Source organism: Moschus berezovskii, chromosome 14 (assembly GCF_049115385.1).
Source record: "Moschus berezovskii isolate FMDL1 chromosome 14, NW_MosBer_1.0, whole genome shotgun sequence".
In the NCBI taxonomy this organism is placed as follows: domain Eukaryota; kingdom Metazoa; phylum Chordata; class Mammalia; order Artiodactyla; family Moschidae; genus Moschus; species Moschus berezovskii.
The window spans coordinates 54,771,333-54,784,511 of record NC_142473.1 but is presented as its reverse complement, the minus strand read 5'-3'; the positions used below and the strand labels follow the sequence as shown (position 1 = coordinate 54,784,511).

Here is a 13,179-nt window from a genome sequence, read left to right as displayed (position 1 = left end):
TTATGTATATATATAAAATCATAATTTTATACATAAAATTATATGTGTCTGTACATATATATATATATACACAGCTGAATTACTTTGCTATACAGCAGAAATCAAAACAACATTGTAAATCAACTATATGTCAATGAAATAAATTAAAAAAAGAAGTTAGTGAATCTTCTAATCTGGTTCTGACACTGCTTTGCCAGCCCACCTAGGGCAGAACAAACCCATTTCATGGCCTCAGTTTCCTACTCTAGTTGTAAAGTGAGCAGTGGCCCTTAATACCCACCAAAGCTCTTCTAACTCTGCCATGTAGAGTTAGAGTATGATGAGGGATCCCATTATCTGTTTCACCTGTTCTTTGCCAGGAGCTTTTGCACGACTGGCAAAAAAACCCCCTTTGACTTGGAATCTTTTAATAAATCAAATTGTGTGAGATGCTGTGCTCCTTGCTCTTGGGTTGCTTTGCTTGGATAGCCTTTGCTTCTACCCCCACTGTCTTCTACCTGTTGTTCAGGCTGTGCTGTCTCCTGTCACTCTGGTCTCTTGACCCTGTACCATATTCTACTTTGTGTCTTTGTAACACATGAATTATGGTCATTCTAGTACTTTCTGTGAGCAAGAACTGTATTTATTCATCTCTGATTTTTCTCCTTTGTGTAGCAAATTCTTTTGGGTATTTATTTGCTTATTCAGCAGATGTTTATTGAAGCCCAGCTTTTGTACTAGGTGCTAGAAGCTAGGATTCAGCCATGAAGATAGCCATGATTCCTGAAGCAATGGCACTTACAGTGTAGTGAGGAAGACAAATATTTAGCAAAGTATCACATAATCACGATTGTGAAAAATGTTAGACATGAAAAATATAGAGTACTTTGGGGAATATCTAATGTGGGCTTAAACTAGTTTGGGAAAGAAGATAAATCAAAGAAGATTCTTGGAAGAAGGAAATGTTTAAGCTGAGATTAGCAGTATGAGTCAGAATGTGCAGGTTAAGAAAGAGAAAAGCCTTTCATATAAAAGGAATTCTAGGTGGTTTTTAACCTGGGCTAGACATTAGCATCATCAAATAAAAGAGTATATGAAGCAACTGGACTGGTGTCTCATCCTTGTGCTTACTGATGGGAGTATAAAGTGATATGACTGCTTTGGAAAACAGTTTGTCAGTTACTTAAAAAGGTAAGCATGCCCTTGTTGTGTAACCCAGCAGTTTAAGTGGAACTTAAAGAAAAGAAAGCACCTCATTTTCACTCAAGAAAAATGAAAACAAGTGTCCACACAAAGATTTATACACTAATATTAATAGCACTTTATTTGTAACAGCTAGAAATAGGTTAATGGATAAGCAAGTGTATATCCATTCAATGAAATCCTACTCAGCAATAAATTGGAGCAAACTACTGATTCATGTGATAGCAGGGTTGAATCTTAAATCACATTGAACAAAAGCCAAACACAAAAGGCTACAGAGTTATGATTACATTTATTTGAAGTTCTAGAACAGGCAAGTGAAAGTCTCTGTCGTGTCCAACTCTTTGCAACCCCATAGACTGTAGCCAGCCAGGCTCCTCGGTCCATGGAATTCTCCAGGCCAGAATACTGGAGTGGGTAGCCGTTCCCTCCTCCAGGGGATCTTCCCAACCCAGGGATCGAACCCAGGTCTCCCACATTGCAGGCAGATTCTTTACTGTTTGAGCCACCAGGGAAGCCCAGAACAGGCTAAACTAATTTCTAATGATAGAAATCAGATCCGTGACTGTGTGGGGAAGAGGATGAAGGTTGAAACTGAGGAACTGAGTGGGAGCATTTTGTGACAGTGGAAGTGTTCTAGATCTTAAACAGGTTAGTGTTACATGAGTGTTTATGTTTGTCAAACACATTGAACTGTTTACACTTAAAATTTGGGACATTTTATTGTGTGCAACTGTACCCTGAAAATACCCATGCTCCATTTTAATAAATGTCAACAAAAAGGTAAAACTTCCCTATGATGTTGAAAGTCAGAATAGTGATTACCACTGTGGGGTCATGGTGGTACTGATTGGAGAGGGGCAAGGGGAGGGAGTCTTCCTAGAGTGTTAGGAATGCTCTATATCTTGATTTTTGTGGAAGGTTAAAGGATATATATATATTATATATAATTATATAAATATAAATTTATATAATTATAAACTTATACATAATATATACATATTAATTGATCCTTATATTTTTAAAATTTAGTGATTGATGGATTTATGGCTGCATTGGGTCTTTGTTGCTGTTCATGGGCTTTCTCTAGTTGAAGCAAGCCGGGGCTGCTCTCTAGTTGCCGTGCCCAGGCTTCTCATTGTGGTGGCTTCTCTTGTTGTGGAATATGGGCTCTACAGCGCTGGCTCAGCAGTGGTGGTGCAGAGACTCAGTTGCCCTGCAGCATGTGGGATCTTCCTGGAAGAGTGACTGAACTTGTGTCCCTTGCCTTGGCAGGTGGATTCTTAACCACTGGACCATCAGGGAAGTCTGGTCCTTAGGTTTATTTGTGCACTTTACTTTATGTGTGTTATTTCTATTTATTTTTTAAGTATTTATTTATTTGGCTGTGTCAAGTCTTAGTTGTGGTGCGTGGGATCTTTCGTTGCAGTGCGCAGATTCTCTAATTGTGGCACGCAGACTTAGCTGCTCTGTGGCATGTAGAATCCTCTCGGACCAGGGATCGAACCTGAGTTCTCCACATTGCAAGGTGGATTCTTAACCAACAGACCACCAAGGAAGTCCCCTGTGTGTGTTATTTCTTAATTAAAGAAGAAAAAGGAAAAAACCCTGCCCCTAAACCCATACCTCGGTCTCAACCGTAGAGATACTGGGGCCTTGGTGTCAGCAGTTTAAGAGCTCATTAAGTGATTCTAATACGCTGCCAGAGCTGAGAATCCCTGTGCTGTGTAGAAAGGAGAGAAGAAACTTGACCCATCAAAGAAGGGTTACACGAAGCAGGAGAAGTTGCTGAACATGAGACCAGAAAGGTAGCAGGTGACAGATTGTTCTGGGCCTGGCAGATCACAGTAGGGAAGTTGAACTTTATCTTAAGAATAATGAAAAGCGTTTGAAGGGTTGTAGGAAGTGAGAGGACTTGTGCAGATGTGCAGCTGGTATGCACTAGCACTGCCTATAGCCAGCATTCCTCTTGACTGCTAATTAAGTATTTAGAATATTTCTGCTGAGAGTGCTATGTGGGGAATGAGGTTTGAAATAGTTGAGGAATCTTGAACTGGGTTTGGTGACTGAATGAATGTGTGGAGTGAGGGAGTGAGAGGTTAAGGTTTCTGACACAAACAACTGGTGAAGTAGGAAGTTTGGGGGAAAGGGAATGAGTTGAGGTTTAGACATTATGAGTTGAAGTGCCTCTTGGACATCCACACGGAGATGTTTAGTAGGTAGCTGGAGTCTGGGTTTCTGTGGGCCAAAAGTGAAACTTGAACCAGAAACATCATTTTGTTTTTTGGGAGTTGGTAATACCTAGTAATTTCTTCAAATGGTAGTTGAAGCTATGAGGAGAAATAAGAAGAGAGTGCAGTATGAGAAGAGACTAGAACTAAACCCAAATTCTTTGAAACTCCAACGTTTAATAGTCAGGTAGAAAGGAGAAGTCTGTACATGAAGAAAGGCCAAGATTCATTCATTTGTTCATTCATACGTGCAGCAAATCTACATTGAATACCTAATATGTGCCAGGCACTGTATGAGTCCCTGAGGATACTGCAGCGTACAAAAAAAGTCCCTGCTTGTGAACCTTACATCTATTGGAGGGAGACAGACAATAAGCAAATCAGTGAACAAATGTATCATGTGAGATACATGTGAGATACACTTGTAGTAGGTGCTACATTCAGTTCAGTTCAGTTGCATTCGACTCTTTGCGACCCCAGGGACTGCAACACGCCAGGCCTCTGTGTCCATCACCAACTCCCGGAGCTTGCTCAAACCCATGTCCATAGAGTCAGTGATGCCATCCAACATCTCATCCTCTGTCGTCCCCTTCTCCTCCTGCCTTCAATCTTTCCCAGCATTAGGGTCTTTTCCAAGAAATCAGTTCTTCTCATCAGGTGGCCAAAGTATTAGAGTTTCAGCTTCAGCATTAGTCCTTCCAAGGAATATTCAGGACTGGTTTCCTTTAGGATTGACTGGTTTGATCTTGCAGTCCAAGGGACTCTCAAGAGTCTTCTCCAGATTCTTGGGTTCTTTTGAACACTACAGTTCAAAAACATCAGTTCTTTGGTGCTCAGCTTTCTTCGTAGTCCAACTCTCACATCTATACACGACTACTAGAAAAACCATAGCTTTGACTAGATGGACCTTTGTCAGCAAAGTAATGTCTCTGTTTTTTAATATGCTGTCTAGGTTGGTCATAATTTTCTTCCAAGGAGCTAGCATCACTTAATTTCATGGCTGCAGTCACCATCTGCAGTGATTTTGGAGCCAAAGAAAAATAAAGTCTCTCACATTGACACATCATAATACCCAAAGTTCTTGGTTTACCCTAGGGTTCACTCTTGATGCTATATAGGTTATTTTTGATGTGTTCTCTCTTGGAGGAGAAATGAGCATGGTCAGAAGCCTTTTGGGTTAACGTTGCTTGGTTAGCTGAAACTGGTACCAGCTTTTTCCAGAAGGAAAGCTCTTCTCAATTCCTGCCTCCTGCTGAGAAGAGCTGGGCCTCTTCATGAATATGAGGATGTGATGTTCTAATTGGGGCTTGCCAGGTGGCTCAGTGGTAAAGAATCCGCCTGCCAATGCAGGAGACACAGGAGATGTGGGTTCAGTCTCTGGGTTGGGAAGATCCCCTGGAGGAGGAAATGGCAATCCACTCCAGTATTCTTGCCTAGAAAATTCCAGGAACAGAGGAGCCTGGTGGGCTACAGTCCACAGGGTTGCAAAGAGTCAGAGACAACTGAGCAACTGAGCATGATGTTCTAACAGGGACAGGGACATCCCTCAGGTAGGCTGGGTTTTACACAGCCCAGGAGTCTGACGCCTCTTTCCTCTGTGGTTAGGCCTGCTATGTACTGTATTCCAGGGGGGACCTTTCATGCCAGTTCCAGGTCCCAAGACAGTTCCCCTTCTCAGCCTTTACATTTTTGTCTAGATGGTCCTCTGCTCTCCTTCCAGTCCTATCCTCATTCTAAGTTCCAGGCTGTTTTACCTCTGCAACCTCATGGTCTTAATCAAATCTGAACGTCTTCTCAGGGTTCATGCTCTCAGTCTTACACTCTTTTGAGCCCTTTCTAAGGGTAAGTGTGGATTCTGATCCCATCAGAGTCACTGCAGAGCCTGAGTGAAGGGGGAGAAATTATTTTTAGAGTTGAAGCCCCTGTTTGTAAAATTTAGTCATTCCCAGATTCTCCTCAGCTTCCAGCCAAGTGCAGAGGAACAGTCTGATCAGTGTCCTTCTCTCTCTCTGCTGTCTTCTGACGGCTGTTTCTCACTTCTTTCCCTCTGAAGGCTCTGGTTTGCGTGCCTTCAGATATGTGTTCTCTGGGGATGAGTTAGTGTTTATGATGAGACATGAAAGTGGCTGGGAGAGGGAGAGGCATTAGGTGGATACTGGATATTGATGATGGGAATTGGGAGGCTACACTCAAGAATTCTCCTGTCTTTTGGGGAGATATGGTTTGTTATGAATCCATTCATTCAAGCATTCATTCATTCAGCCAGCATTTACTGATTTCATACTTGACAAGGTGGTTTATTAGGATAGTGCCATACTGGGCCCTGGGGGATAGAGTGAGTCAAATTTAGTCCTTGCCCTTTTCTGGCTGTGGCATGCGAACAACTCAGAGCATGCGAATTAATATAACAGAGTTAGGTACAGAGTGCTTGGAGCACAGAGCAGTAGATGATTAGGCCTGTCTAGAGAACAGAGCTATGGCAAGCCACTCCAGTACTCTTTGCCTAGAAAATCCCATGGATGGAGGAGCCTGGTAGGCTGCAGTCCGTGGGGTCGCTAAGGGTCGGACACGACTGAGCGACTTCACTTTCACTTTTCACTTTCACACATTGGAGAAGGAAATGGCAACCCACTCCAGTGTTCTTGCCTGGAGAATCCCAGGGAGGTGGAAGCCTGGTGGGCTTCCATCTATGGGGTCACACAGGGTCGGACACGACTGAAGTGACTCAGCAGCAGCAGCAGCAGCAGAGAACAGAGCGGAGCTCTGATGTGAGGGAAAGGTCTTTGTCACTTTGTCTGCCCGTGGCTCACAAAGTGTGGTCTGCAGACCACTGGGGGCCACCAGGGTCTTTCGGGGGGTCCAGAAGGTCAAAGCCATCTTAATAATAATACTAAGATACTATTTGCTTTCCCCATCCTGTGTACATTTGCACTGTTGGTGCAGAAGAACTTAGTAGGTAAAATTGCTGGCATCTTAACAGGAATCAAGACTGTAACAAAATTGTGCCAGTAATCATTGCATCCCTCCGCTCCATGCACTGTCAGATTTTTAAAGTTTTTAATAGAGAATTAAAAATTTTTATAATTTTATTGAATTGTCTCTGCAGTATTCTGTGTGATACAACAGGAAGTACACTTTAAGCACTTATGCTGCATATCGAAGCCTGATGTTTATCTCAAGGAAATGCATTTGTGCAGTTGAGCCGAACTACCTCACTTTTTCAGGGAACACTGTTTTTACTTGAAAGAATAACTGACAAATCGCAATTACTGAGACCTGTGTTTTTGGCAGACATTTTCTTGAAAATGAATGAAGCAAGTTGCTACTTTAAGAATAACTGGTAGTATTTGTTGCCAGTGATAAACTTCCAGCTTTTAATTGAAAATAAAAGTTTCAGAAAACTTGTATCTGCCACAGTAAGCTTGACAGCTTCCCTAGATTTACAGCTTTTTTTTTTTATAATTGTGATTATTTTGATATTGTATAAATGAACTGTGTCAAATTTGGAAACTCTGCTTAACTCGTTGAATCACTAGTTTCCAAATGATTATATGTTGTTTCAGAATCACCCACGGATAAAAGATCCATTCACAGTGCAAGATAGATGATGGATTTTACTGTGACAGAGTACAAAAAGTTCACCTGTATAGTTTCAGATTTCACATTGTAACCTTTAACAAACCTACTACTTGTTGAAGTTTTGGTGAAGTATCAGAGAAGACTGACCACAATTATCTGAAAGATTATTAAAATACTCCTGCTTTTCCAACTGCATATCCATGTTTTGATTGAAGGCAAAACAACACACTGAATGCAGAAATAGATACAATAAGGCTGTAACAGCTGTTTCTATCAAGCCAGACATTTATAAGGAGATTTATAAAAACGTGTAACAGTCCCACTCTGCTTATGAATTTTTTTGCAGAAAACAATTATTTTTTCATAAAATATGCTTCTATAACATATATGGGTTTATATTTTAATTTCTAATATAGTAAATATCAATCAGTTTGGGGATTTTCAGTTTTTAAGTGTAAAAAGGGGTCCTTTGGAGCCCAAAAAAATAAAATCTGACACTGTTTCCCCATCTATTTCCCATGAAGTGATGGGACCAGATGCCATGATCTTTGTTTTCTGAATGTTGAGCTTCAAGCCAACCTTTTCACTCTCCTCTTTCACTTTCATCAAGAGTCTTTTGAGTTCCTCTTCACTTTCTGCCATAAGGGTGGTGTCATCTGTATATCTGACGTTATTGATATTTCTCCCGACAATCTTGATTCCAGCTTGTGCTTCTTCCAGCCCAGCGTTCCTCATGATGTACTCTGCATAGAAGTTAAATAAGCAGGGTGACAATATACAACCTTGACGTACTCCTTTTCCTATTTGGAACCAGTCTGTTGTTCCTTGTCCAGTTCTAACTGTTGCTTCCTGACCTGCATACAGATTTCTCAAGAGGCAGGTCAGGTGGTCTGGTATTCCCATTTTTGGGCTCCAAAATCACTGCAGATGCTGATTGCAGCCAGGAAATTAAAAGACGCTTACTCCTTGGAAGGAAAGTTATGACCAACCTAGAACATATTAAAAAGCAGAGACATATTTTGCCAACAAAGGTCCGTCTAGTGAAGGCTATGGTTTTTCCCGTAGGCTATGGTTTTTCCCGTGGTCATGTATGGATGTGAGAGTTGCACTGTGAAGAAAGCTGATCTCCAAAGAATTGATGCTTTTGAACCGTGGTGCTGGAGAAGACTCTTGAGAGTCCCTTGTACTGCAAGGAAATCCAACCAGTCCATTCTAAAGGAGATCAGTCCTGGGTGTTCATTGGAAGGACACATGCTAAAGCTGAAACTCCAATACTTTGGCCACCTCATGCGATGAGTTGACTCACTGGAAAAGATTCTGATGCTGGGAGGGATTGGGGGCGGGAGGAGAAGGGGACGACCGAGAATGAGATGGTTGGATGGCATCACTGACTCGATGGACATGATTTTGTGTGAACTCCGGGAGTTGGTGATGGACAGGGAGGCCTGGCGTGCTGTGATTCATGGGGTCACAAAGAGTCGGATATGACTGAGTGACTGAACTGAACTGAACTGAAGATTAAAAAAGTTAAACTTGGTCCTGTGCTCTTCTCTCTACCTAAAATTCTCTTTTCTGCCTCCAAAAATCCCTTAAATGATGTGGAACTAGTATTTAGTTATTCATTCAAAAAACATTTGTTGAACATCTATCAAGAACCTGGCTTTTTCTTGCTGCTGGGTTCATGGTCCCAAGCCATTATGGGGAAGATGGGTTAAACAATTGTAACACTGTATGTGAAAGAGGAGACTGAAAAAGCTGGCTTAAAACTAATTTAAAAAACTAAGATCATGGCATCCGGTCCTATCACTCCTGGCAAATAGATGGAGAAACCATGGAAACAGTGACAGACTTTATTTTCTTGGCCTCTAAAATCACTGTGGATGGTGACTGTAGCCATGGAATTAAAAGATGCTCCTTGGAAGAAAAGCTCTGACCAACCTAGACAGCATATTAAAAAGCAGAGACATTACTTTGCTGATAAAGGTCCATATAGTAAAAGCTCTGGTTTTTCCAGTAGTCATGTATGGATGTGAGAGCTGGACCATAAAGAAAGCTGAGTGCTGAAGAATTGATGCTTTTGAACTGCGGTTCTGGAGAAGACTCTTGAGAGTTCCTTGGACTGCACGGAGATCCAACCAGTCAGTCCTGAAGGAAATCAGTCCTGAATATTCATCGGCAGGACTGATGCTGAAACGGAAGCTCCAGTACTTTGGCCACCTGAGGCAAAGAACCTTGGAAAAGACCTGATGCTGGGAAAGATTGAAGGCAGGAGGAGAAGGGGATGACAGAGGATGAGATGGTTGGATGGCATCACCAACTCAATGGACATGAATTTGAGCAAACTCTGGGAGATGGTGAAGGACAGGGAAGCCTGGCATGCTGTAGTCCATGGGGTCGCAAAGAGTTTGACAGGACTGATCGGCTGAACAACGACAACACTGTGTGATACACGTTACCAGTGATAGACATGTAAATACTGGGGGAAGACAGGCTATTGTCAGACACTCACTTGCCATCTCACCTAGGAACATTCTTTTGAGCAATTTGATTGGACTGTACTTCCTTTATTTGGCTCTTTATGGTCCATAGAGGGAAAGTGGCTGAAGTTAGCAAAAGATGGGAACTGTTCACTTGCCAGTCTGGCAGGAAAGAAGGAGATAACAAATGTATTAAGTGTCAATTTCATGTAAGCCCTCTGCTAAGTGCTTTAACAATTGTTATCTTACCTAATTCTCACAAAAACCGTATGCAACAGAATTAATTATCCTTATTTTGAAAGTGAGATATTGGAGGCTGGGAAAAGTTAAACAACTTGTCCAATATCATATGGTTGTAACTGATGAAGCCAGAATTTTGACATATGTATTTTGACTCCAAGGGCAGGGCTCTTGCACTGTAGTAATAATGTGTTGCTAAATGTGTGGAGTTTTAAAGGTAATTTCCAGATGGGTTGTGAAACCTTGCCAGGTTGGAATGTGTTACGAAAGATAGTAAAGATCTCAGGAAGGAGAGAGAGAGAGCATAGACAATGCTCCATTGAAGGGATTTTTTGTGAATTTTGTCTGACATGATTTTTCTGGACAGGATTCTATGGCAGTATAGGGCATCAAGACTTTGTATTCCCTTATCCTCAATTCCTTTTATCTTTCTGAGTGCCAGATGATTCCAGAAGCAAAAGTCACCTGTCTATCTGATCAGGTTACAAACTAGAGCCTGATGTTTGAAGCCCAAACTTGTTGGACCTGTTGTAGGCCAATCAGGCCCAGCCTGGAGACCCCAGTCCCTAGAGCATGGTAAACTATTTCCATTATTTTTAAAAGCCTAATAGAACTGCTTTACTTCAGATAATCCTGTGTGTGGATACAGGCTAGTTAAAAGATTTGATTTCTTTGTTTTGGGTGAAAAATCTGTTGATCCAGTGTGTTTCAGTTGTACTACCTAGGGAGCTCTAGAAATGATGTCAGCAAAGTATGGTCCAAGGTCCAAATCCAGCCCACTATCTGTTTTTGTAAATAAAGTTTTATTGAAGCACAGTTGAGTTCTCTTACTCATATTTTGTCTTTGGCTGCTTTTGTGTTCAATGACAGAGTTACATAGCTGCAACAGAGACTGTATGGCCCATAAATCCTGAGTTGTTTACTGTCTGGACTTTTACCGAAGAGGTTGTTGACTCCTAGCGTAACCTCAATTCTTTCTATTATGGCACTTAGCACTTGGTATTTTAATTGCCTATTTCCCCCACTTTTTTTTCTTTCAAATCTAATATATTATGTTTTGAGGCATTTCATACCCACAGTATAGTGGAAAAGACAGGCATGAGCACATATAATTTAAATATGAGTCAATAAATGCTGTAATAAAATCATGTACAGCAACACTGTGAGGCTCACCCAAGCTGGTCCTGGCAGAGTCCCTCGCTTTTATAACTGAGCTCCTTGAGAGCGAAGATGAAGTCTGCTTCATCTCTTCATCCCCTGGGATGATTATAGACCCTGACATATAAACAGTATTCAATAAATGTTGTTTGAATGGGCATATCATATGCTGATCAAAAAAGCTCTTTTAGGCAATTATATATGCCTTTGAATACAGGAATAAGGGAAGGAAGGTGTTATGTTGGTTATGCTAATCTCAGTGCTGTGTGCTTCATCTCCGAACTAGTCATTACTTACTGCAGTTTGTTTGGGATAAGTAGTGGATAGGAGTCCATGAATGAAGCAGTCGTGTTAAGAGCTCTTGTTGGTGAGGAAATTAGAAACAGTGCCTTAATTTGGGGCTATTTTCTACTCTTTTCCCTCAGTATCCACCACACCTTTACTCCACCTTCCATTTCCTGCTCCAGCTTGCCAGGACAGAGGTAGAGGAACATAGGGTCTATGGAGGTACTTATTTCTTTTGTATGCATACTATTTATCTTACTTTTTTCTTTTATAAAGCCATTTTTTCAGTGTGGTTCTTATCAGCATTACCATCTGTGGCTTCCAGAAGATACAACTAACTTAAAGCTATCTGGTTACCTTGGTGTGAAGGCAGGCAGGTGAAGTGCTGGCCTGGGAGTCAGTAGACCTGGGCTCTTGTGCCTCTGTAGTGGCTTTTGAGTTGGGATACATCCGTTAACATCTGTGAGCTTCAATATTCAACACATTTTTATTGAGTTACATCTGAGACTTAAAAAATTTAATATTTATACCCCTTCTCATTTTGAAAAGGATTTGAGTGACTAGCAAGTGATAGAGAGGTGACCTGTCCGATCTTGTCTCTGTTTCTGACCAGCAGATAAGTAAATGGTTAGACGGATGAGAGCATTTCGGGTCTCTGATCGGGGCTTTCTGGAAGGCTTCACAGCCACAGCTTCTTCACCTTGTTCTTGCTTCCTCTTCTGTGACTACTTCTATTTGGGAAATCAGGATCTTTCTTCCATCTTCTTTGGGGATGATTTGAAGAGTATTTTGCCTAGAAAGTAGTCATCAAGATCAAGGTCAAAAGAAAAGAGGAATTTTACACTCTAGGAATTGAAAGAAGTGCCAAAAACTTTAGTTACAATGTCTTTTTCAAATAGTGAACTTGAAGCCTGAAGAAGGGAAGTGATCTCCTTAGAGTCACATTATAGAGCTACAGCTAGATTCCAGGCTCTTTCTGCTAGGCGTTTTCCAGGTTCATGAGAGGATTAGGTGTCATGAAATGGACTGGGTGGTTTTGTTGCTGTGTGACTGTATGGTGGTGGGCAGAGGAAGCGTCTCTCCACACCGGCCATGCGGCTGTGTCAGGTATGCTCAGGACCTTAGATGTCTAACAGGTAGACAGCTGAAGGCTGTCTCGGAGAAGGCATAAGATGTGAAGGGTTTTCCTAGTTAGCCTGTGACTGGCTATGTATGTATGTATTATGTATGTGTATGTATGTATGTATTATGTATGTGGGCAGTGACAAAGTGGACAAAGAGGAAAACTGTGTAGCACTCTGGCATCGGGACAAATGGGCTGTTTTCCTATTTCTAGAAAGATTGTATTAATTCACATTTATTTGTTGTTTCTTTTGAATATGTATTTCTTTGATTACTAGTGAGACCTTTTCCTGTGTTCATTGATTATTTGTATTCTCTCTCACTTGTATTTTTTTTTCTTGTTATTTATTCATATTCTTTGTGTAGATCCCAGTGTATTCCTAGTCCTATGCTTGACTTCCCTGCCAAGAAACTATTAGGATAATAAAGAATTGTTCCTAAATTGGGAAGACAGTTGATAAGAAACACTCTTCTCGCTGTTAAGTGGAGTCAGGTGTTAGAATCTAGGGACAGTGAGACAGGTGGGTAATAAAACTGGGCGGCAGCCCCCTGTAACATCGTCTCTTGCTTTCCCTGTACAGAGTTTTGCCGGATCGACAAGCCCCTGTGCCACAGTGAGGATGAGAAGCTCAGCTTTGATGCAGTCCGCAGCATCCACAAGCTGATGGATGATGATGCCAATGGTGACGTGGATGTGGAAGAAAGTGATGAGGTGAGCTCCCTCACACTGCGTGGCTCTCTTCTCTTCCTGTGCAAACAGTTCCTGAAGCTGTCTAGACAGACTTTTCCCTGGGGAGAGGTGTTCTTGCTATTGGCTTGTTCTCTAGGGTTGCATCCCTACCAGGGAAGGTGATTCTCAGCAGAGCAGCCTCGAGGAGCTGGCCTATCAGAGAGCAGGCCTTACC

The 13,179-nt window shown here is 41.6% G+C and overlaps 1 protein-coding gene across 4 annotated transcripts in view; it reads left to right on the top strand.

The window, feature by feature from the left end:
* The window catches only part of STIM1 (stromal interaction molecule 1), a 206,424-nt gene that overhangs the window by 108,318 nt on the left and 84,927 nt on the right, over positions 1-13,179 (top strand). For all 4 annotated transcript variants that reach the window (XM_088843135.1, XM_055423526.2, XM_055423527.2 and 1 more), the window contains exon 2: positions 12,856-12,986. In XM_088843135.1, coding sequence (XP_088699261.1) covers positions 12,856-12,986 — 131 coding nt within the window. The remainder of the gene's footprint in view (positions 1-12,855; positions 12,987-13,179) is intronic.